The 24,343-nt window shown below is 38.4% G+C and overlaps 3 protein-coding genes across 3 annotated transcripts; 1 reads left to right on the top strand and 2 right to left on the bottom strand.

The window, feature by feature from the left end:
• Positions 1-1,063: 1,063 nt before the first annotated feature.
• Positions 1,064-4,189, bottom strand: LOC117985311 (protein GUCD1). The gene is made up of 5 exons (XM_034971999.2): positions 4,112-4,189; positions 3,059-3,242; positions 2,607-2,673; positions 1,878-2,065; positions 1,064-1,247 (listed from the first exon to the last, which is right to left on the bottom strand). Exons 1-5 carry the CDS (start codon positions 4,119-4,121, stop codon positions 1,064-1,066), a joined length of 633 nt encoding a protein of 210 aa, XP_034827890.2. The 5' UTR covers positions 4,122-4,189.
• A 901-nt stretch (positions 4,190-5,090) lies between these two features.
• On the top strand, positions 5,091-10,876 carry Coq5 (ubiquinone biosynthesis protein COQ3, mitochondrial). The gene is made up of 7 exons (XM_034972338.2): positions 5,091-5,393; positions 5,480-5,629; positions 6,092-6,221; positions 6,720-6,855; positions 7,452-7,540; positions 8,261-8,372; positions 10,690-10,876. Exons 1-7 carry the CDS (start codon positions 5,228-5,230, stop codon positions 10,789-10,791), a joined length of 885 nt encoding a protein of 294 aa, XP_034828229.1. The 5' UTR covers positions 5,091-5,227; the 3' UTR covers positions 10,792-10,876.
• A 3,662-nt stretch (positions 10,877-14,538) lies between these two features.
• SF2 (splicing factor 2) lies at positions 14,539-24,213 on the bottom strand. The gene is made up of 6 exons (XM_034972340.2): positions 23,894-24,213; positions 22,087-22,300; positions 21,163-21,309; positions 20,758-20,840; positions 20,108-20,226; positions 14,539-18,300 (listed from the first exon to the last, which is right to left on the bottom strand). Exons 1-5 carry the CDS (start codon positions 24,070-24,072, stop codon positions 20,109-20,111), a joined length of 741 nt encoding a protein of 246 aa, XP_034828231.1. The 5' UTR covers positions 24,073-24,213; the 3' UTR covers positions 14,539-18,300; position 20,108.
• Between the last annotated feature and the right edge of the window lie 130 nt (positions 24,214-24,343).

A 24,343-nucleotide genomic window follows, 5' to 3' on the forward strand; every position in this document is an offset into this window, starting at 1 on the left:
AGTTAGGTGATATAATAATTGAAAATACAAACCTTGCTTTATTTCGCCATCCTACCTTAGAAGTATATGTACCCTACCATCGATATAAATGACAAGATATGGTCAAACGAACAAAAATTTTCACGCTTTAGAAACCAAATGAATCAGCGCCACCTCTTAGATACTAATAAACGACCCGTTTGAAATCCCGACGTCACTGAGGTTGCATTTAAGCACCAATGAGTCGGTGCCATTTTGTTTGTTCAATAACCCTGTCCATACGAAGTAATATACAAGTCAATGTACCCTAACTACCTAATAAATTAGCTAAATTAAAATAAAGTTTTAAAATATAATCTTAGAGTAAGAATCGGTTAGTGAAAAGCATAGCATAATGAAAATAATGTAACAAAATTACTGTTTAGAAAACATAGTTACATAATATTAAAATATATAATAGATAATACACATGTTTACACAACCCTATTCTTTTAATTCGGTGGTATTGTGACAGTATTAGTATAATATTATCTATGATTGTGACTGTGAGCTCACGTGCTACAGGACAAGCAACTCTACTGCGTTGAATTATTCGAAAACAGGTTTTTGACGTCATATACCGGGATCCCCCGTGCAAAGAGTAGAGGCTATTAGAAGTTCGCTGCGGTCATATCTCTAGGGCTGTTTATTAGTTGTTATATTGGCAGCACTGAAATGCGTAATTTAATCAATCTGTGCTTGTTATTTTATGCATAAGCTATTAATTTATTAGCTTGATAATTTTGCTCTTTTTGTAGGTCAAACAAGAAATCCTGAATTTCTTAGTGGTATTTCAAGCGATTCTTATATTTTGACAAAATTATTAATACTTTTATGTTGGCAGTTGGCACGGCCGAAAGCCATAGACTAAATTAAAATGAAGTGTTGTCTGAAAATCTTTTCGGATGGGGAATTAACTTAATTAGGGATGTACGAAGCTCGATAACCCTATAGATCAATAATTAATTAATCTATGCCTATAGGTAATTTATTTTTGTAATTTTTATGAAACCTTAATAAGTTAATATATTTGAATCATTTATTTCTATTGGTTATAAACAAGTATAACATCGCAGTCAGTATGCGGCTGTGCTCTGGCGGCGCGCAGATTCTTGCGCGTGGTGGCGCAGAGCGGGTGAGGGCGGGCGGGGTTGTGGTATCGCAACTTGCCGCCCGCCCAGTCCACGACCAGGATATAGTGGCCACGGTAGCTTCCACCGAATATACGCCTGGGAAAGATGAAATTATTAGCGGGGCTTGTCCAGCCTACTGATTCGCTAACTCAGTTCTGAATGATATCTACTGAGCTCATTTGACGTTAATTTTAATCCATTGAAGATTTTCCAACTACAATTTTTTTTATCACCCAGTGAACCAGCAATGTAGAACCAACTTACCAATGTCAAATGAGCTCAATGGCTATTATTCAGTACAAAGAGTATAATAATATATTCAGTGTTAGACACTGAGTAAGCGAATCACCCCGTAGGCGTAGGTGTGGTGCCAAAATTGACTTCCCTTGGGCACCAATACAAAAAATTGCACTTGCTTTGCTCGCGCTTTGTCGTTGCTTTGGTCACGATGCTGACGATACAACTACGTGTTGTGGCCATGAATAAAAGTCATGACACATTTTTGAGCCCTAGTCGATGCCATGCTACTACTGGCGGAACTACGACACGATGGATCTCGCAATAAAAAATATGTATAAAATCTCGATAATTTAGTAAAAAAGTTCACGCTTGCTTGTGCTATCTCATAATTTTATACTTTTGATTAGGGTTCGAAATGCAATGTGATAGGTAGTTAGGTAGGTACTCACTTTTGTGTAATCTTTTTTCTGACAAAATTTAAATTACCTAAACTCCGACGTCAGCTTGTTATGTTTGCACAGGTCGCAAGACAATAAAGCAGCGTCCACGAGAACGATGGCCGGTCCGGTGGTGACCACGTGTGTGACCACTTGCTCCGTGGACAGAACGCCGTCCACCACTGTGATACCGTTGTATGCCGCGTTTCTGAACCGATTCCTTACACGATCGGCTACCTGTATCCAGAGTAAACTAGAATGAGGGAACTCTCGGTTTGCACAGTCGCAGGACAGTAGAGCAGCGTCCACTAGGACGACCGCCGGTCCGGTGGTGACCACGTGTGTGACCACTCGCTCTGTGGACAGAACGCCGTCCACCACTGTGATGCTGTTGTATGCCGAGTTTCTGAACCGACGATACCGAAGTCACATGCCAGTAGAATACATGTTCGCTACTCGAGTTTCGTACAAAAACAAAGAATTCTTCTTGAACTTTAATGTCAAAACTGCCGATCCGCCGCCATTTTGCCGAGATTCGTAGGAGACGCGACGCGCGGGCGACAACAAGATGGGTATCGCGAGACTAGTAGCAGACGCGTAGGATACCGGTAGCGAAGTGTGCGAATCACCATACAAATGTGTGTGAGATACCAGATACTCTTCAGCGATCTTCGAGACTCGCGTAGGATACTTGCCGTCTGTAAGTATCGTAATGTAAGAAGGGCCTAACAGTTCTTCGTGCCTTACTTCTTTAACTTTCAGCAAAAATCCAACTAACCTCGTCACTATGAGCTCTATTGTTTGCTGCCTGTCGCGAAGTGTACATGCGATGCTTGATATTGAACCTAGAAACAAAATTAATTATTGGAGAAAACAATTGAATGAGAACAGCATTGGACTACTTATAAGAATGTATAATAATACTTTTATAGAGTTTTAAAACAACCATTCGGTAAAATTCAAACTAAAGAAAAATATACATATTTTAGTAGGTAGGTAGATAGTAGATACTATACAAGAATCAAAACGAAAACTGCAAAATATACATAATTGAAACCAGAACGCTAGCAAAAACAAAGACAGGTGATAGTACTGATGATTACTGATATGATACTACAAAAGAAACGCGAAAAAAAATATATCCTATATTTTCTAAATGTTCTCGATACTGGTCGGTCTCCTTTTAGATTTGTGTACCTACTTAATTTAAAAAAAATCCGGCGTTATTACCGCTTCAGCAAGTAACAGAGGTCTATAGTCCAAGTAGCGCGTCCGAAGCCCTCTTCTAGGCATATTCGCGAGAATCCTTCGAGAAACTCCTTCCTCTGCTGCTCCGACAATAGCATGAGGACGCAAGCTATCCCACAATCCCAGTTGAACCGTTGTCGAATGTGCTTTACATAATTACTGGGCGCTAAGATTTAAAATAAATAAATTAATGAATCTGTAAATAATCAGTGTTTCTTACCAATTACAATCCAGGTATCTTTAAAACAAGAGTAAATAGGGATCTATTAAGTAAACACATCCCATTTTAGGCCACATCATCACTTTTCATCACGTGAGATTGTGGTCAAGCGTGTGCCTAATGCGGAATACCTAGTTTTTTAAAAGTTTGCCTTTGAAAGAGTAAGTAGTTTATTTTTATTTTTAATGTGATCGAGATGGTTTTAGCACTATACCATAATATCTACCAACCAGTGGCGTGCAGGTCATAAAGGCATAAATGCACTGCTTACCCCAGTAATGGCTCAATGCATATTTTTCAGGTTCAACAGGTTAAACAGGTTCAGGTAACTAATGCCTACCCTGGCTTCAAACCCTGTGCACACATACTCTACCTACCCTACCCTAATAAATCAGTACCCTTATTATAAATGCGAAAGTATGTTTGTTTGTTGGTTTGTCCTTCAATCGCGTCGCAACGGTGCAACGGATTGACGTGATTTTTTGCATGGGTATAGATAAAGACCTGGAGAGTGACATAGGCTACTTTTTATCCCGGGAAATCGAAGAGTTCCCACGGGATTCTTAAAAAACCTAATTCCACGCGGACGAAGTCGCGGGCATCAACTAGTAGGTAAGATAAGGCTGTAAGTCCGTTTACTACTAAGTACTACTGATCAAGTACTATTTTTTTTAGAATAGAATAGATTTAAATATTTTTTTACTCAAATAAACTTTTACAAAGTGTTTTTGAATCGTCAAAATAATTCACGACTGTTTCGTGACTGTCGTGTTTGGTAAGGAAATTGGTAATGATCCAATGAAAATAATTTATACTTGCTTTCATTTGCAGACATAGCTATATATTTTGTTCGTTTGTAGCGCGTAAACAAGCCACTTCAAGCGAATCTCTTGTCATGGTAATCCTTATCAATTTTTATCATGTCAATTTTATCAATCGATATCCAGTCCAGAAAGCAAGTTACTGTTGTTTCATGAAACAATAAATTATCATAAATTTATCATGATAAAAGACGCATTCCTAAGAAAGTTTTTCAAAGTAAAAAACGATAAAATGGGTTTGTTTTCGCGGCACTATTTAAATACAAAAGAAAGCAATTCTAGAATTCTATCAAGTCTATGAATAACTAATTTTGACATTGATTGACGAGCGAGATGTTTGTATTTGACATTTTTTGTTTGTCAAATGCAGTGTGCCCACTTCTAGAGATTTTAGCTTATTTTAAGGCGAAAGAACTAATACTAGGTACGTTAATTAGGGAGTTTTTTATGTTGACAGGGTCAGGGTAATTTGGGGGTAAAATTGAGCTTCAGGTGAGCATCCTGTTTTTCATACCCACCCAATGTTTCCTTTTTCTTTTTTAATTTGTCAAAGATAGTTAATTAGACTCAAGAGGGCTAGAAATTAAAAAATGCACTACGTATTGCTGAAAAGTAGAGTATTTTTATGGATAAGTATAATTAAGTAGATTGCGTACTGCGTAGTTATAATTATTTCATGAGACCGAGGTATTATATTAATATTTGAAAATGGAAGAAAATGATGCATAAAATCCTTCATAAGAAGATCTAGGATCGTGAAATGATATTTAAAACGGAAAATGATATTGTCAAATTAAATTAATTAATTAAGCGTACAATTTCAATATTTTTAAGGTAATTTGGGGCGAATTCCTACAGTAAGTCGGGTAAAACCAAAATGGTAAGTGGAAACACTGGTCAAATGTCAAATATTGTGTTGTCAATGGTTGACAAGTATATGTTAATTTGTTAATTGTTATTGGTCTGTGGTCAAGTTGCCAATTTTCCAGCTGATCGTCCTACTACTATTTTCATGATTTTCGCTTGTGAAAATTATGAATTTCCAACTTTGACCATTTATATTTATGAAACAGTGGTTGAATTAAGTAATAGATTTACAAAATATTTAAAATGGCGCTAAGGAGATCTGTTCTTACATTAATTAACACTAGAAAAGCGTCACTAAGGTTATGTGGTGCCAAACATTACAGTGCGCAAGCCGAGCCTGCAGAAGAAGAGAAACGAAAAACACATTTTGGTTTTGAAACTGTAAACGAAGATGAGAAAACGAAAAAAGGTGTTTGTAATACTTTTGTGTTTTAGTAGCGACTAGCAAGCAAGTTTTGGCCGCGCAAGGTATAACTCTTATTAATCTTTTTTCAGTGCATGAAGTGTTTGAGACAGTAGCAAGCAAGTACGATCTGATGAATGATGTGATGTCATTTGGTGTGCACAGACTGTGGAAGGACATCCTCATGCTGCGGCTGGCGCCCACTCCTGGAACCAAACTCTTGGATATGGCTGGAGGCACTGGTAATATTGTTTTTTAGCTGCCATAATGCCGAATCTTATATCTATAATCTAAAAGAATGATGATTCAAGTTATCTTAGTACCAGAGTCCAGATGGGTTCAGTTGTGTGCCATGATAGGTCACAAACAACAAAGTTACTTTTGTATTACTATCATCCTTATTAAAAAGCTGTTAACTGTCAAAAATATTATGTTTTGAGCTATTACCCAAAAACGTGGCAATTTTCAAAAATGTTCCTAAAAAATAAATGCTTAGAGGACTAAACTTGAAACAAACTTTAGAAACATTAGTTTTTGAAAATTCACATGGTTTTTGTTGTTAATTCAATAAAAAACTTGCAGTTAACAGCTTTTTAGTTAAAGGATTTGTTATGTAATTAGTATGCATAAAATTAGGCAAGGTGCTCAATTAGTTTTTAAAGCTTAAACATAATATGAATAATTCTACCATTGAACTATTTCAGGGGACATAACATTCAGATATCTGAACTACCTGAGGAACCAAGGCTTGCCAGCAACAGACAAGCGCAGCAGTGTCACTGTGTGTGACATCAACCAACACATGCTGGATGTGGGCAAAGCCAGGGCAGAAAAGTAAGATTTATAAAAAACATGATTACTAGCGATGGGCTTGAATAACAATCCAAGTATTCAATAGCAATCGAATAGCAATTGAACACTCCATTGTTTTCGAGCGTTTTTGCCGGGAATCGAACCTGGGGCCTCCTACTTATGAGGCCACAGCATCACAACTGCACCAGGGGGATCGTCAAACATAACTCTTGATTTATTCTTATTATTTCTTTACTAACTAATGAGAAAGAAATAATAATCTCAACAGTATGTGAACTCCGCTCTTGACCAGTGTGGTGGACTATAACCCTGCTCATTATGGGAGAAGACCTATGCGTACCTGTAGTAGGCCAGTGTACTGTAGTGCTTAGCGGATGCCTACGTCATAATAGCTATTCTGTATGCCAAATTTCAGCCCGATCCGTCCAGTATTTGGAGCTGTGCGTTGATAGATCAGTCAGTCAGTCACCTTTTCCTTTTATAAATTTATCTTGATTAAGTCAGGAGTACTGTTTTCAGGCAGGGTTACACCAAAGACACTTCAGTGGACATAGACTGGTTGTGTGCAGATGCTGAGAACCTACCGCTACCAGACGACTCGTACAGCGCATACACTATCGCCTTCGGCATCAGGAACTGCACACGTGTAGATAAGGTACCATTTTAACTAAGGGTATACTCTTTAAGGTCTGTACGCACCTGAGCTGCGCTTCACCTCGCGGCACAGAGCGTCAAGATATTATTTCTATCATTTTGAAAAAGGTCATAATGAAAAATGTAAATTGAGCTATTAACTTTATGAGCTGCACGCCACTATTTGTAGGGCTTTGTTTTAGCATTATTTTCGTGACATACAGGTAACCGAACGCTAGCAAAAACTCAGTTGTAAACTACCTAAACACAATCCAATACCAATAACCATTTGCCTCATTTTGTAGTTTTAGTTATTCAATATCTTTGAAACTCGCAATGTATAGCGTACAAAACTCGGTCAATACCCTGTCTACGATGCGGCATTGACTCTGAGTGGCCTACTTACGCGACGTTCGTTGACCGCTAGCGTCAGTCAGATGTTTTATTTGCAATATATCAAACTTTTACAAAATATAGGAATTTCTTTTGTGGTATCACATATAGTAGTAATCATCAGTACTATCACCTATGTTCGTTTTTGCCAGCCAGCGTTCTGGTTACACCCTGCATAGAGGTCATTGACTTTCCTATTCTTACTTAGAACACATACTCACCCAGGTTATAGAGGAGGCCTATCGCGTGCTGCAGCCGGGCGGCCGCTTCCTCTGTCTGGAGTTCAGCCAACTGCCCAACACCACTATGCAATGGTAATTATTATACTCTATCCACGGAGAGAAGTTAGTACCTCTCTCTGTTACATAATCCCATACATATGACAAGGACAAAAAAAACTTCATTTTGAACGACCAACCAATCACAAACGAACCTATGTTTTCCCTACTAGAGAAGTGAAAACCCATGTTTCCAAAAAAACAATCGAAATTGAATTCGAAAACAGGTTTGTTTTTGATTAGTTAGTCAGTAAAAATTGTTAACTCCTATTGATGTTTTTTGACTTTATTACGGTACGGGTGGCGTGCACAGGTACCTATTTAAGCCTGGGTAGGCAATTAGGTATGAACCTATTTAGTCATAATCTAAATATATAAAAGGAAAAGGTGACTGACTGACTGACTGACTGATCTATCAACGCACAGCTCAAACTACTGGACGGATCGGGCTGAAATTTGGCATGCAGATAGCTATTATGACCTAGGCATCCGCTAAGAAAGGATTTTTGATAATTCAACTCCTAAGGGGGTGAAATACGGTTTTGAAATTTTGTAGTCCACGCGGACGAAGTCGCGAGCATAAGCTAGTGAAAAATAAGCATTGAGTTGTTAAGACTAGGGTCATTAGGGTAAGCAGTGCATTTATGCCTCTATGACCTGCACGCCACTGCGTATGGTATAGAGTATAGACATAGAATTATACAGAAGAGCTACTAAATCCAGTTTTATAATAATTCACATCTTTCTTGATTGCAGGGTATATGACCAATACTCGTTCCAAATGATCCCAGTGCTGGGACAGCTCATAGCTGGACAGTGGAAGCCCTACCAGTACTTAGTGGAGAGCATACGACAGTTCCCACATCAGGTAAAATGAGCAATCAGAGCAATTTACTAATAATTCAGCGATTCCAAAATAAAGTGCTTAGGGGTATCGTCAATGCACCCTGGTACGTCAGGAATGTAGACATTCATCGCGATCTCCAAATGGGCTTCGTGGACACAGCTATTAGCAAACACGCTAAATCCCACGAACGCAGGCTCCATGAACATGTTAACGTCGAGGCTATCCAGCTCCTCGACAACACAGACCTAATACGTAGACTTAAGAGGACTAAGCCTTTTGAGCTAGTGTAGTTATAGTGAAAGTGTAGTGCTAGTGCAAATCAAAGATCACACGAACAAAGTGAAAGCATAGTGCTAGTGCAATTTAAAGAACACAAGAACAAAGTGTCTTCCAATAAGGTATCTTAACTATAAACTAAGCTAAGTCAATGGACAGATTCTTAGGTATAAGTACGTTTATAAGTTTAGGTTAATATAATATTGCTTATTAGCCTCTTTCATAGGCTAGATTGTAATGGTTGTAAAGTACTGGTGACAGTGCTTTACAAAAAAAAAAAAAAAAAAAAAGGTAAAATGAGCCTATCTTTGTTGTCTGTCTGTCTGTCAATTCATCATCATCATCATCTTCGTAACTTTGTTGTCTGTCTGTCAATTCATCATCATCATCATCAACCGATAGACGTCCACAGCTTGACATAGGTCTCTAGTATGTAGGGGCTTCCTTGCGCCGCCTGAATCCAGCGGCTCCCTGCGACTCGTCTGATGTCATCCGTCCACCTAGTGGAGGGTCTATCAACACTGCCAATAGGCTACTTGACAATTTTTTTAAGTTGGTCTTAAATGGTTAATATTTGTCCTATTATATCTAAAAAATTAACACTATATTTTTTTGCGCCCTAAAAACCGTAAAACTTTAATTTAAAAAAATATTTTTCTTAGACAGGTGAAAACACTGTCGGCCATGTTTGGCCGATAGATTATCTGTGCTCTGACGTCATGCATTTGTAAACAACAGTATAACCCAATGGGGCCGATTCTCTAGTACACAATCTCTAAACTAAACTAAATTAACAGGTCTAAATCTATTGCTTTCCTTTTCCGCAAGCAACACTATGAAAGGGATAGCAATAGATTTAGACGTGATATTTTAGTTTAGTTTAGAGATTGTGTACAAAGGAATTGGCCACAGTGTTTTCACCTGTCTAAGAAAAATATTTTTTTAAATTAAAGTTTTACGGTTTTTAGGGCGCAAAAAAATATAGTGTTAATTTTTTTGATATAATAGGACAAATATTAACCATTTAAGACCAACTTAAAAAAATTGTCAAGTAGCCTATTCGGGGGAATCAATAGGGTACTTCCCGTAGACCTAGAATCATGAAATTTGGCCGGTAGCAGTGTCTTATAGCACAAGTAAAGAGAAAAATCCGAAAACCGTGAATTTGTGGTTTAAACATCACAAAAAAACCGGTTAAGTGCGAGTCGGAGTCGCACACGAAGGGTTCCGTACCATCATACAAGGTATTTTATGTACAACACTGCAAGTATGACGAACTGCGCCATCCACTTATTTATAATGCGACATTGTGGCTAATTCTGTTGTACACAATCTCTAAACTAAACTAAAATGGCACGTCTAAACCTATTGCTATCCCTATCATAATGTTGCTTGCGGAAAAGGATAGCACTAGATTTAGACCTTCTAATTTAGTTTAGTTTAGAGATTGTGTACAAGAGAATCGGCTCCATTATCTTCTCGCGCGGATATCTTGGCGCGTGGCGAAAATCGGAACTAACGTTGCCGGCAAGTGTCCCCTTTGTTCTTGTTTGAATATTCTTAGCCTTTGTTCTCCAACATCTGCCCCCCTGGCATTCGCGCACCATTGGCATAAGAGGCGAAGCAGCTCGGAGCGTGCAGGTGCCAGGCCGGCACCACGGAGGAGCAGCAGCGGAGATCACAGCTGTGTTAGTGACGTCTAGCCCCCAAGGGGGGAGAGTGAGCATAAGGGACAAGGAAGAGACAAAAATAATTTGTAGGGAGTCAAGAAGGCGCCCCGGGAAAAATGTCAAGAGCAAGTACCGAACGGGCGACCTCCCGCGATTCGAATTGTGGTCATGAACTAATAATTAGTATTTTCAACATTCGAAGTGAGTGACTATATCAAGTGGGGTATCATATGAAAGGTCTTCACCTGTACATTCTAAAAACGATTTTTATTTATTTTTATGCATCATAGTTTTTGAACTATCGTGCAAAATGTGTAGTACGGAACCCTCATTGCGCGAGCCTGACTCGCACTTGGCCGGTTTTTTAATAATAGTGTAATAATTGTTCACAGGAAAAATTCAAGTCGATGATCGAAGAAGCGGGCTTCAGACAAGTGACGTATGAAAACCTGACATTTGGAGTATGTGCCATCCATTCAGGGTTTAAGATTTAATATTCATAATATTATTTATTAAAATAACCTCTGTGAGGTCCAAGTGTGATCAAGGAATTTATTTATTATTTTTTTTTGATTGTGACCTGTATAAGTATAAGGTAACCTACAAGGTGACACTGCGCCATCTGTTGAAGATTGAATCTTATAATCCTAAGGCGCATTTCCACGGGCGAGGGAATCGCAACGAGTACGATCTACTATTTTGGGTAAGCCTCTTCAATCACACCCCTCCCGCAGGAACCTACTCAGTTATGCGTTACGCCTGTAGTAATAAGGTTTTGTATTAGCGTACAAATTGACTTCTCACGCGCCATTTTAATTTTAATGTCAAATGTACGATTGTAGTCCTTATTTTAAAGATGAACGGTACTTTTGAGATGGCAGTTTCCTGGGGCGTGAGAAGTCATTTTGTACAGTACGACAAGGCTATCTAGGCGCGTGGCGAAAATAGGAACTAACGTTACCGTCAAGTGTCCCCTTTGTTCTCCAACAGCGCCCCCCTGTAAATGTCCAAGTGCCAAGAGGGCCTTGTCGCACTGTACGGACTATAAAGGTGATTGTTATCTATGAAATAAAACAAAATGATTTTTTAAAGGGGTATTTTATTTAAGTCCATCAAAACTGTCGGTGTTTGGAATGCAGATCCAGTACCTAAATTTACACACACATTTACACTATGATATCAACATTGAAACACGATTTGACTCGATCAGTCACGATTTTGAGGCCCCCATAGACTACAAATTAGTTCTACCACTTGTATAAGTCACGCCGATGTACCTGCGCAGACATCTTATTTTTGAATGGCGCGAAAATATCTCGGCCAATCATAGCGCGTGTCTGTTCGCTATAGAATCTTTGACTGTAGTAATAAAATGACGTGATTTTTGTATAGTGGTTATGGGGCTAGAATTCATTATTAAAGAGAATAATTTAAAACAAATCATGATTATTATTAATTTTTAAAATAATTAATTACTAACGTCACGCTGTACGAAAAGCGATTAAAGGCGTCACATGGCGTAAACGACAATTTTTTTTTTAAAATAAAAATAATGAAAAATATTTTCCTATTTTGTGTTAAAAAATTGAAAAATATTATCGTCAACGGATTGTGACGTCATTATTCACCTTCCGTACAGCGTGACGCTCATGTTGAAAATAAATAAAATTCATGATTTTTTAAAATTATCCTCTTTAATAATGAATTCTAGCACCATAAACTACCGCTATACAAAAAATCACGTCATTTTATGACTACAGTCCAAAACCCTATTGGTTGTGCATACACGCTAGGTTTGGCACGCGCGAATCAGAAGCGAGATAGCACGAGTCTGTTGTTCTTGTATTTAAATCCTTACCGTCAAGCAATAAGGTCTGTATTTCATTGGTACATTCGGTTTTAAGTTGCGCTTTTCTACGCAAACGAATTTTGCCGATACGACTTATAAAATTGGTAGTACTGTACGCGAAAAGATCTGTAGTCTGCGGGGGCCCTAATTAATATTTAGTACAGTTCATTATAATACAGTACCTATTCAAGATCCCGATTAAAAAAAAATAGTTGTTCTAGTACATTTCGCTTTCTTAAAATTAAAAAAGTCTAATTGATTATTTTTAAAATTGTTTCGAAACACTCAGAAAAAAATGTTAAAATTTCTTAATAGGTCGATTTACATTATAGCGCCCATTGGTCTTCAGAAAAATACACATTATTATTATAACTATGTTCACACTTTAATTTTTCAAGTAAAACTTCTTTAGGCGCGGCTTGAAGAGTATCTTTTTTATTTAAATGACTGCCGCCAAACAGAATAGGAATTTCGAGGCCGGCAGTTTTTATCGAAATATTTTAAAGTAGGCACCTACTTGGTACGAATAATGACTAATAATGATAATGTCATACAGTGAAAGCTATATTTACGTACTTATTAACGGACTTCCAAAAAGCAGGTGGTTCTCAATTCGGCCCGTTTTTTTAAAAAAAATATTTTATGTACATCGATTTTTCCAGGTTTCTGGACCGATTTGCAAATTTTTTTTCATTACAACTACTTTAAATAAAAATTGCCACCTTAGGGGTTGAATTTTTAAAAATTCTTAGCGGATGTCTACATCATAATAGCTATCTGCATGCCTCATCCCAATCTGTCCAATAGTTTCAGCTGTGCGTCGATAGTCAGCTTTTCCTCCCTTTTATGTATGTATTTAGATTTAGATATAATCGCGCCACACAAAGAAGTTGCACTTCAAAAAATCAATGATATTAGAAGAAAAAGAGGTAGATAGGTTACTTATATCAAATTCGATGTTTACAAATGGCACGCTGCGTCAGCGCCGAAAGACTCAACACACATAAACGCATAGATAGTATTTTAACCTCACACAACAGAGAGTAAAGGACGGTGAACTAATAACCTCAGCTTCAGTTGCGCACGAAAAAGAGACGGTTATATTTTGCACTACCTCGTCCTGCACAGAAGAGTGGAAGAAGGACGGATATATGCCTAATAATGCGAGCGTAAAAGAGACGGGACGAGACGGTAAACTAGAAACTCCAAAGAAAAAAAAAAACAGTAAAGTCTTTTCGGCTAATGCCGATTTATGCCTACACTGTAGTTGTATAGTAAAATAAAAACCTTATACTGTGGTATTTAATATATTACGAACTAGCTTTTTCCCGCGGTTCCGCTCGTTTTTAGGGTTCCGTGCCCAACGGGACCCTATTATTAGTAATAGGGTCCCGTTGGGCACGGCCTCCGCTGTCTGTACGTCCATCTGTCAGCGGGCTGTATCTCGTAAGCCGTAATGAGTAGACAGTTGAAATTTTCACAGAATGTATTTCTATTGCTGCTTTAACAAAAATAATAAAAATTAAATTAAATCCTTCCCTAAAACAGGAAATATGCACACTATTTGAATTGTCAATACTCAGAAGAGACCTATCTGTTTATTTTGCTTTTGATCGGAAACTTTAAAATACGTACAACGATAACTTGATACGTACTTATGGCATGGGACATAAGGTCGAAATTGCAATGAGTTGCATTTTACACGAACGTGCACGAGTTTGTTATTGTTAAATAAGTGAAAAATACGAATTATATAAAAGAAATAGTTTTACTTACGAATGAAATGTGATTCCTTGACTTTTGGAAACCTTGCTTGTGTAGTTTGTGCAGAATCTCATCACACACGACGGCATTTTCGGTTGTTTTGGGAGACGAAAACAAAATATACATTACTATCAACGACGTCTTCGATAGAGCGACGACAGCGGGCGACTGAGCTCAGGTTTGCTAATTAGCTTAGTTTTAACGTGCCACTTGCGGTCCGCGTATAACGTAACCTATTTTCTTCTAATATCATTGCAAAAAATAGATATCTTTACGTATAGTCCGTACATAATGAGAACTCATTCGCCATTACACATATGTGTCAACTGTCACGTCAAAAGTACTCACCTTTAAAATAAGGTCTAAAATCGTACTTTTTAAATGACAGTTGACACAAAGTCAAATGGCGAGTGAGTTTTCATTTTTTACGCATTATACTTTAGGGAGAGCGAGGACCCTGAGATACAGGTTTTGCAAACTTACTTCAGGGTCCCTGGCACAAATTTTTAGGAACAAATAAATCATTTCATTTCATACTTAATATTTTTCTTTTTACCAAAGGGCGTATAATGTAATTCGGACGCAATACACCATAGTACCCATCCGTCCGTCGCCCATTCACACTGTCATCCGTCCCTCGAGCACGGGATGTGAAGCTCTGAAGCATGCTAGTTACAAATTATGACATCGACTATCTGTTAGGATGTACAGAATTACTTGCGTCCACGCAGACCGAGCGAATGCTCGAGCAAGCGCGATCACTTTTTGGATGGCTCAACAATAATAAAATATCGTTCATATCCAATAAATATTATAAAGAGGAATTTGTTTGTTTGTAATCGATAAACTCTGAAACTATTGAACTTATTTTAATAATATACCAATTCTTTTATTTCTTTTATACTTATACTAATTCTTTTACCTTAAAAATATACTAATATCTACGCGTGGCTGTACTTCCACAGAAAATTACTACTGAAAAATGCGTATAAGTTTCGCTTCTGTCAGGCCTACCTCGATGGCACCCTATTTGTTTATAAAGAAAATCAGCTATTGTGTGATTTACACCTACAATCATTAGAATTATAATGTTCCTCTATAAGTTTAGAGCTATGGAAAATAAGGACGATATTTTAATTATTCATGAGCCATTGTTTGAATAAAAAGAATATTTGAATAAAAACGTGCCTATTCTAAATAATGTGAATAATTGGTCGCGTATGCTCGAACTGTTTGCGCAGTCTGCGCAGGCCCTATAGGAGCGCTGTCTAGGAAACGCAGACATCGAAAAGCAAAAATAATAGTGTGAGTTAAGGGTATGGTCAAACAAACAAATTAATTCTCTGTTCGTACGGAGGCGTGCACTCAAAAAAAATTAAGTATTATTCAGTTACGAAATTATACTTCTTTAGGTGCGTTAGAGGAAAACATGAGGGATTTTTTTTTATTGTACAAATTATTGCATGCAACATCTAAGCGACACACATGTAGTGAAGTTGTTAACAATTTTTTTTTATACTTTAAGGTTTCAAATATGAAGGTATTCGCATTCTGCAGAAGCTTCACAATATTGTACTGATAGCAATAATATTTTTTTAACGTTTTAAAGAGTAATAAAAAGAAGTATAACTTCTAACGCGAGTACGTAAGTACACGCACCCACTTTTTTTTTTGGTTTTGTATTATTGGCAAAAATTTTCAAAATCATACCCAGGGGAATCCTTACGGTATCCTAGATCCTCGTGATCCGGGCTTGAGTCCGTCCGATCCGGTTATAAGTCCGGTCCAAAAGAGTTTTTAACAAGAAAGACTGGAGTCCCGACCTACGTCCGTGCGTCCTATCCTAATGTCCTATGTCCTTCCCTCATCCGTCCTATGTCCTTCCCTCACGTCCTAGTCCGTTCCCTCATTCAGCACACCTCCAGCCAAGCACATCCAACGATCCAATCCAATCCAAAGAGGATGAAACAAAAGAAAATGCTTTTAATTATAAATCGTTTACAACTTCTTAATAGTTAATACATAACATCTAATATTTATACTTTTACAGACTACCCTCCGTACAGTTGGCGAAAAAAAAAATTTAAATTGATATGGTTCATCGTTAGTCATTGCTTAAATGAAAACGTTCCGTTAGTTCAAATAGCGCCGATTTACCCTACCATTATGACATTAATGACAAGGGGTCATAACCCTCAGAAATGAGGAATAAGATGCAAGAAGAGTAAAAAACAGTACTGCTATCCATATCCGCGGAATGATGAAATTCTGTTCGGTAATCCCAAACAAATGATAGAACCAAAAATCTCACTGGGCGCTAACCATTTTGAGACACCAACCAATCACAAACTAGTTAAAAAATCATTTCAAATTCAATTAGAAAAAAAAATTCGTTTGTGATTGGTTGGTGTCTCAAAATGGTTAGTGTCCATTGAGATTTATGGCTAACCTAAATTTTGGAGTTTTTTTCGCTAACTTTATTCCGCGGATAGGGTATAATCATCTTTTCTGTAGGGCCCATTAAATAAATAAAATCAGCATTGTTTGTTTTAGCGTTTGAAAAATTCAATACGTCGAAAGGAAGGTTTTAAAAAAAGCAACGCGCTGATGAATTAGCCAAAAACTTATCCTAATTTTATATTAATTTAGTTTGTAAGTGAAATTGTTGATCCATATTAATTTAAAATAGTCTTTCATTAATATTATTTATATATTATTATATTTTGGGTAAAAACTCCCGCCAATCCGAAGAGTAACTTAGTACACCCACGCTTACTTAGTTTAAAAACTGAAAATTTGTGAAACCTTTGACAATACCATTTCATATTTTTATTATATTAATTATATAACAATAATATAATACATAGTAAAATACGAAAACATCAAACATACAAATCTGTCAGTATGCAGCATGCGATACGTACTCGCCCTCCTACTACTAAAAAAGCAGGAAAAGCAACTTTGCAATTGTGCAGGAGTCTACATCTCCTGTGGATGCTCCAGTGTCGGAGCGAAAAGTATGTTAAGTGTGTCCTAGAAAATATGTGTAGTTTTGTGTTTAGTGTGTTGCTTGCTTTTCCTGCTTCTTAGGGTTCCGTATCTCCAAAGGACAAAAGGAACCCATATAGGATAATTTTGTGGTCTGTCTGTCCGTCGTGTCTGTCAAGAGAACCTACCTACGGAAAAATAACCCTTATATAGATATATGTCAGACAATCTGCAGTACAATGTGCAACATGCAATATCCACCGCCCGCCCTCCTACTATTAAAGAAGCAGGAAAAGCAACTTTGCACTTGTGCAGGAGTCTACATCTCCTGTGGATGCTCTGGTGTCAGAGCGAAAGTATGTTAAGTGTGTCCTAGAAAATATGTGTAGTTTTGTGTTTAGTGTGTTGGTGGAGTGTATTGCCTGCTTCTTAGGGTTCCGTACCTCAAAAGGAAAACTTGTAGGATCACTTTGTTGTCTGCCTGTCCGTCGTGTCTGTCAAGAAAACCTACCTACGGACAAGGAACCCTTATTAGATAGAATTAAAATAGGTTATTTGATAGAAGTAGGCGTTACTTTGCAGAATGACATACAAGGAACTACGAGTTTTATTCGCTATAATCCGCCAAAAATCTGTATAGTAGTACAATGTGCAGCATCTGATATGCACCACCCGCCCTCCTACTACTAAAGAAGCAGGAAAAGCAACTTTGCAATTGTGCAGGAGTCTACATTTCTGCGCATGCTCCGGTGTCTGAGCGAAAAGTATGTTAAGTGTGTCCTAGAAAATATTTGTAGTTTTGTGTTTAGTGTGTTGGTGGTGTGTATTGCTTGCTTTTCCTGCCTCTTTTTAGGGTTCCGTACCTCAAAAGGAACCCTTAATAATAATAATAATAATAATATAATAAAATAATAAATACTTCTAAATACTTAATACCCTTACAGTCTGTCTGTCGAGTTTGTCAAGAAACCTAGACCTAGAATCATAAACTTTGGCAGGTAGGTAAGTCTTATAGCACATGTAAGTGGGAAAATCCGAAAACCAGGAATTTGTGCTTACATCACAAAAAAATATAAAAAAATGGTTGCCATAAAAATTTAAAAAAAAATTAAAGTGTTATTTTTTTGTATAATGGTTCGGAACCCTTCGTGTGCGAGTCCAACTTCGCACTTGTGTTAAAATATTAGCCTAGCACTTGGCTGCAATCAGACTTGCTGGCGCAGCCTAGTTACTTTAGTAGTGGTAACTGTAAACATTATTTTTGTTTAATGTTATTGTCAAAGGTTCCACATTACGAAAATATTTTGTGTATGTCTGTGGGAGTCAATACAATAGAACGCGTCTTATGTCTAACTGCCGCCGCCGCGCCGCGCAGTCCCCGTGCCGCGTCGCTCGCTAGCCGCTGAAAACATCCACCCTTCAGTCCCGAGCACAATATACACCAAACACATAACAAACACAACTTACGGACTCGTCCTGGTAACATGTTCAACCACTGGTAGATTAATTACCAACAGTCCTTCGTCCAAAAAGCTTATAAAAGTCCGTTTGAATAAAGTTATCCATCTCTATTTACGTTAATATTTCATACACACAAAATTTGTAACAGAAAGAATAAACAGAAAAACTAATATTTGACTACTATTGAAAGATATTATAAAATTCATAATATTTCTTATACTAGTGTTGCTGTGATGTCCTTGAAATTCCTGAGTAATGCAGAGTGCGACAAAACTATAGTCTGCGACAGGTTGAGATGGCAATCAGGCTGTCAAGTGACAGCTAAACCAATTCCGATAGGTTTCATCCAAAGCTGAATAAATTCCAATATATTTTATTCGGAGCTGAATAAATTCCAATAGATTTTATCCAAAGCTGAATAAATTCCAATATGTTTTATTCAAAGCTGAGTAAATTCCAATAGGTTTCATCCAAAGCTGAATAAATTCCAATATGTTTTATACAGAGCTGAATAAATTCCAATAGATTTCATCCAAAGCAGAATAAATTCCAATATATTTCATCCAAAGCAGAGTAAATTACAATAGGTTTTATGCAAAGCTGAATAAATTCCATGAATTCCAAGGTTTATCCAAAATAACTGTGGAGGTAAGTTTTGTTAATATATAAAATGCAGTTTTATTGGAATCTTACGAAAATATATCATAAACTATTTGCCATTAAAATCTGCGTTGTTTCTGCATTTAATTAATTATTTTTTGTAGTTCTATAAGAATAAAATTCACAATTCTGGTTGTGTATTTAATTTATACCTTAAGGTTGCCAGGTTGACACGGTCCGAGTGCGCTCGTCCATAAATAAAGACTTCATTTATAAAGACTTTATGTTATGTGAAGAGCTTACCAACTTCAGTGTAAGAGTGATCAGTAATTGTTGTCGAAGTGTAAGAGAATTTGGTTCAAGTGATTTGTGACCCATTACATGTGAACCCGGCTTAAATATATTTTGTGAGAAGGACTTAATCAAATATTGGGGCCGATTCTCTTGTACACAATCTCTAAACTAAACTAAATTAACATGTCTAAATCTAGTGCTATCTTTTTCCGCAAGCAACATTGTGAAAGGGATAGTAATCTTCTTCTTCTTCTTCTTTCTTCTTTGGGGCTATACAGGTCCTTGCTATCCCTGAATCACTGCGAGCGTCTCCGATCTATTGTGTTTGCCTCCACTTCACACTTCCTTATCAAATCCTGTGGCCGCCAGATACAGCAGCACCTTCTTGACTGGAATTGAAGTAACGTCCTCCGGATAAATGATGTGTCTCCCTAGGTGAACGCTACGTTTGTGCATCAGTGCAGGGCAGAAGCAGATAATATGCATCGGAGTCTCGGGAGACTCGTGGCACAGCCTGCAGGTGTCCGAGCCCTGGAGCTTAAGGTTATACATGTGCCTTTTCAGGCCACAGTGGCCCGTTAAAGCTCGCACCAGGATGCACATGTTACTTCTGTTAAGCGACAGCACCTCAGATGCTACCTTCTTGCTGAAGGATTTAACCAGCGCTTTCGAGTGGTTTAACCCTGGCAAGTTTCTCCAGCGGTTGAGTGTGTCAAGGGATAGTAATAGATTTAGACGTGCCATTTTAGTTTGGTTTCGAGATTGTGTACAGCGGAATTAGCCACAATGTGGAACTTGTGGGAGGAGTATGTAGTGTATGTAGGACTGCAGTGTCGTGTGAGAAGCTTACCGACCTCAGTAGTTGTTGCGCGAGCGCGAGCGGGAGCGCGAGTACGAGCGGCGCACCGGCGAGTAGGTGGGCGAGCCGCGGCGCCGCGCGAACGACGGCGAGCGCGGCGAGTATGAGCGAGACCTTATGAAACAGAACAACAAAGTTAGTACAGCACTCTCTCTGTTACGTAATCCCACACAAATGACAAGGACAAAACCTCAGTGGGCGTTAACTATTTTGAGTGGCCACTGGCCGACCAATAACAACATCATTTTTATGATAGTGTTTTTACCTTACACTTCAAGGAAACTTCTAAATATTTTTTTAAATACGTAGCATAGTGAACCGTAGCCTAGCGTCAAGGCGTCGGGCGCGATTCCCAGAAGAATCACAACATGTATGTATGTCAAAAACATTCAGTTTCGTTTGTGATTGGTTGGTGTATCAAAATGGTGAGTTTTTGTAACTGTCATTTGTATAGGATTACGTAACAGAGAGAGAAAGAGAGAGAAAGAGAGAGAGAGAGAGAGAGAGAGAGAGAGAGAGAGAGAGAGAGAGAGAGAGAGAGAGAGAGAGAGAGAGAGAGAGAGAGAGAGAGAGAGAGAGAGAGAGAGAAAAAGGGAGTTAGCATTTAACAACAGTGTAATAAAAAACATAATATTTATTACTCACCTATCCCTATCACCACCGCCGCCGCCGCTGGCGCCTCCTCCGCTGCCGTAGTCTTCTTTCACTCGGATGTATGAAACCTCACCCTGGGACAAACATTTACGATTGACAAGTAGTAATAAAATTATGTGATATGTGATTTGTACAGCGGTAGTTTATGGGACTAGAATTCAATGATTAAAGAGAATATTTAAAAAAAAAAATTAAAAAAATCGTTATTTTAAATATAATTCATTATTAACGTCACGCTGTACGCAAGGCGATTAATGACGTCACAGGGCGTAAACGACAAATATTTTGAAATTTTTTCCGCCACACAAAACACATCATTTTATTAATTAAGTGTTCGGAACCCTAAGGGAGCGAGGCCCGACTCGCACTCGGCCGGTTGTTTCACAATTTCCATACCTCGTGGCTCCGAAAGCGTGAGTCGTCGAGCTTCTTGACCGCGTACTTCATGTCCTCGTGGCGCAGGAACTCCACCACGCCCGTGCCGTCCTTGAACGTGTCCGCGAAGCACACGTCGCCCGCTTCGCGCATGTGGTCCTTGAGGTCCTGCGACAAGTGATAATAATATAATGTATAGGGCCTTAAACTGTGATAGCCTAGCTTTAACAGCTAGACAGCGTCATCTGGGGCCCTGTGAAGGAATTACTAAAGACAACGGTAAGTGATTTTTTTTAAAGAATATAGGCAAGTTTATCATGTTGATTAATATTCCCCTTTCCCCTCCAATTAACGGTAAAGCTTGTGCTAGGAGTAGGTACGACAATAGTGCAACGGGCGGGGTTTAAACCTTTAGGTTTTCAGTCCACTCCTTTATCCGTTAAGCTATTGAGGCTGTAGAGAGTATAAATGTAAGCCCTCAGATCTCATAATCTGTTATTCATTGGGCCACCGCAGGGTAAACCAGGCAATACGCTACGTACGATGTACGCAGAGGCGCCGACACGCACTTACCTGTTCCACCCCACACCCCTCCAGCATGAGTTCTCATCATCGGGCAAAGCAGACTTAATAAAGGTCTCAAAAAGGCCCTCGTTTCACTTCATTTACACCATGTGTCAATCCTTCATGTGTCAGAAATAACAAAAAAAAGTGAAATGACGTCATAAACATGGTTCCAGCACAATAGCAATTTGCGGGACATATATCAATAGTAATGATAGTATTGCCTTCAAAATCTATATATCTAAAGCAAAGAATGTCTAACAATGAACCTCCACATCAATGCTTGTGCTTGTAAACCACTATTGATAGCTAGTCTATGGATATTGAACTATCGATAGGCATGTGGAAAGCTGGACACCACCATAGTATATAACATCTCACCTGCCAAGACCCAGACGGCGGCAGGCCGGTGACGAGTACCCGGTACTCGGAGCGCCGGGCCGGCGGGCCTCTGACGGCGGGGCGCGGGCCGAAGCGGTCACCCTGAGACCGGCCCCCGCGAGCCCCACCACCTCCTCCCCGTGGAAACTCCACCCGAAGCCTATAGCCATCGTAGTCGTAGCCGTCGCGAGCTCGCACGGCGTCATCTGCGTCCCTGGTCAAATAAATAAATAAAAATATTCAATTAAACTTTTACAAGTACTTTTGAATCGTCAAATTCATCTACCACTGGTTCGGAATGCCTTTCTTATCGAGAGGAACCAGCAAGAAACTCGGCGGTTGCTCATTTCAAAGATTTAATATACAATATTTATATTAAAAAACCTGTGATAGCCTGTGATAGTGGTTAGGATGTCCGCCTTTTAATCAGAGGTCGGGGGCACACACCTTTAACTTTTCGGAGTTATGTGCATTTTAATTAATTAAATATCACTTGCTTTACAGGTGAAGGATAACATCGTGAGGAAACCTGCATGCCTGAGTTCTCCATAATGTTCTCAAAGGTGTGTGAAGTCTACCAATCCGCACATGGCCAGCGTGGTAGACTATGGACAAAATCCTTCTCAGTCTGAGAGGAGACCCATGATCTGTAGTGAGCCGGCAATAGGTTGATCATGATGATGGATGATGATGATTTATATGCCATGTATAAAAAAGTATTTGCAATCCTGCACATTGCTGGAAAGAGTGACAAAAGAGAGAGTTCTCTTATCATTTAGATAATCTTCGATTGTGTAATATGCTTTTTTCAGGAGCATACTTTTAATAGTTTTTTTTTTCAACTTGTGTAAAGGCAAGTCTAAAATAGAGATTGTGGAATTTTGTTATAAAAGGTTATACCCATACCCACAAATGAATTTTGGACTTTCCTGAGGCGGATGGTAGGAGTGGCAAGCTCATTAAGTGATAATTTTTAGGTTCCCACGCCGGAAGGGTACTAACTGCTAACTATTTTAGCGGATGTCTACGTCATAATAGCTATCTGCATGCCAAATTTCAGCCCAATCCGTCCAGTAGTTTGAGCTGTGCGTTGATAGATCAGTCAATCACCTTTTCAGTTTAAATATTTACATGTACCAATTGTACTACCATTTTGTAACACTGTTGATTGTTGGATCAACTCTTACATATTTGCATTGTTATCAGCATTCCAGATAGCTCACAGCACAAACAATGTAAAAGAAAATCGGTCAAGAGCAAGTTAGAATTGCATGTGAAGGGTTCCATACCATAATACAAGAAATGACACTTAAATTTTTTATAATGTAACTCAGTTTTCGAATTTTTCCCTTTACTTGTGCTATAAGACATTGCTACCTGCCTTTCGTGATTGTAGGTCAGCGGGAAATACCCTATAGGTTTTGATTCCCTTAACTTAACAGGTTAGACAGACAGCGGCAAGGTGTGATCCTATAAGGGTTCCTTAATACCTTTTGGGGTACAAACCCTAAAAACAAAACAATGTCTAAGAAAATTTGGAACCTTATTTTCATTCAAGTTTAAATAAGTACCTATAAATCAATTAGTATTTACCCTCATTTGAAAGCACCTAACAAAAGTTGCGATATGAAATGGTTGACAAGCATTCCACAAGAAGGAAAAATACAATTATTACAACCACGCAATAAATTGAGGCGCACTTATCATCGCTAATATGCTCTAATTAAGATAATGTTTTATGTTGTACGAATCGCAACTGAAATTGACTTAGTAAATAGTAACAAGTAGATATATTTTGAAAACTTACCTAGGGTCTTCGAATTCTACGAAAGCGAACGGTGGTCCTTTTCTATTTTTCAAATCGACGAAGGTAACTTTGCCGAATTTGTAAAACAGGTCTTGGATGTCTTTTGTTCTGATGTCCGGGGGCAGATTCCCGACGTATATCCTGCACTCATTCCTGCTACCGCCACTACCACCAGACATTATTTTGTCTATTCAAACAATTTAAAACTATAGAATATTAAAAATTTAGCGAAATATATAGAATATTACAATTACAAGCTTCTTCAGGTGATCGTGGTCGGCGGGCGTTTTTTTGTCTATTTTAAAGATGGCGTCGAAATTCCGGTCAAAAGGCACGTTTTGGAAGCGTTGTGCGTTCAGAAAGTTGTAGGCAATAGTCTGTGGTTACGGTAGTCACGGGTAACTTTAGAACATCGGCATAGGAATACCTACATCATTCTTTGCTTTAGAA

Source organism: Maniola hyperantus, chromosome 9, assembly GCF_902806685.2.
Source record: "Maniola hyperantus chromosome 9, iAphHyp1.2, whole genome shotgun sequence".
NCBI lineage: Eukaryota > Metazoa > Arthropoda > Insecta > Lepidoptera > Nymphalidae > Maniola > Maniola hyperantus.

Coding starts and splice junctions, on each gene's coding strand:
- LOC117985311 (XM_034971999.2), bottom strand. Junction 2,066..2,606: donor ATAGAGCTCATAGTGACGAG/GTTAGTTGGATT, acceptor CTCTGGATACAG/GTAGCCGATCGTGTAAGGAA. Junction 1,248..1,877: donor AAGCTGACGTCGGAGTTTAG/GTAATTTAAATT, acceptor CATCTTTCCCAG/GCGTATATTCGGTGGAAGCT.
- Coq5 (XM_034972338.2), top strand. CDS start 5,228: ATGGCGCTAAGGAGATCTGTTCTTACATTAATTAACACTAGAAAAGCG. Junction 6,856..7,451: donor ACTGCACACGTGTAGATAAG/GTACCATTTTAA, acceptor ATACTCACCCAG/GTTATAGAGGAGGCCTATCG. Junction 7,541..8,260: donor CCCAACACCACTATGCAATG/GTAATTATTATA, acceptor TCTTGATTGCAG/GGTATATGACCAATACTCGT.
- SF2 (XM_034972340.2), bottom strand. CDS start 24,072: ATGTCTGGTGGTAGTGGCGGTAGCAGGAATGAGTGCAGGATATACGTC. Junction 22,301..23,893: donor GTAGAATTCGAAGACCCTAG/GTAAGTTTTCAA, acceptor TTATTTGACCAG/GGACGCAGATGACGCCGTGC. Junction 21,310..22,086: donor CGCCGTCTGGGTCTTGGCAG/GTGAGATGTTAT, acceptor CACTTGTCGCAG/GACCTCAAGGACCACATGCG.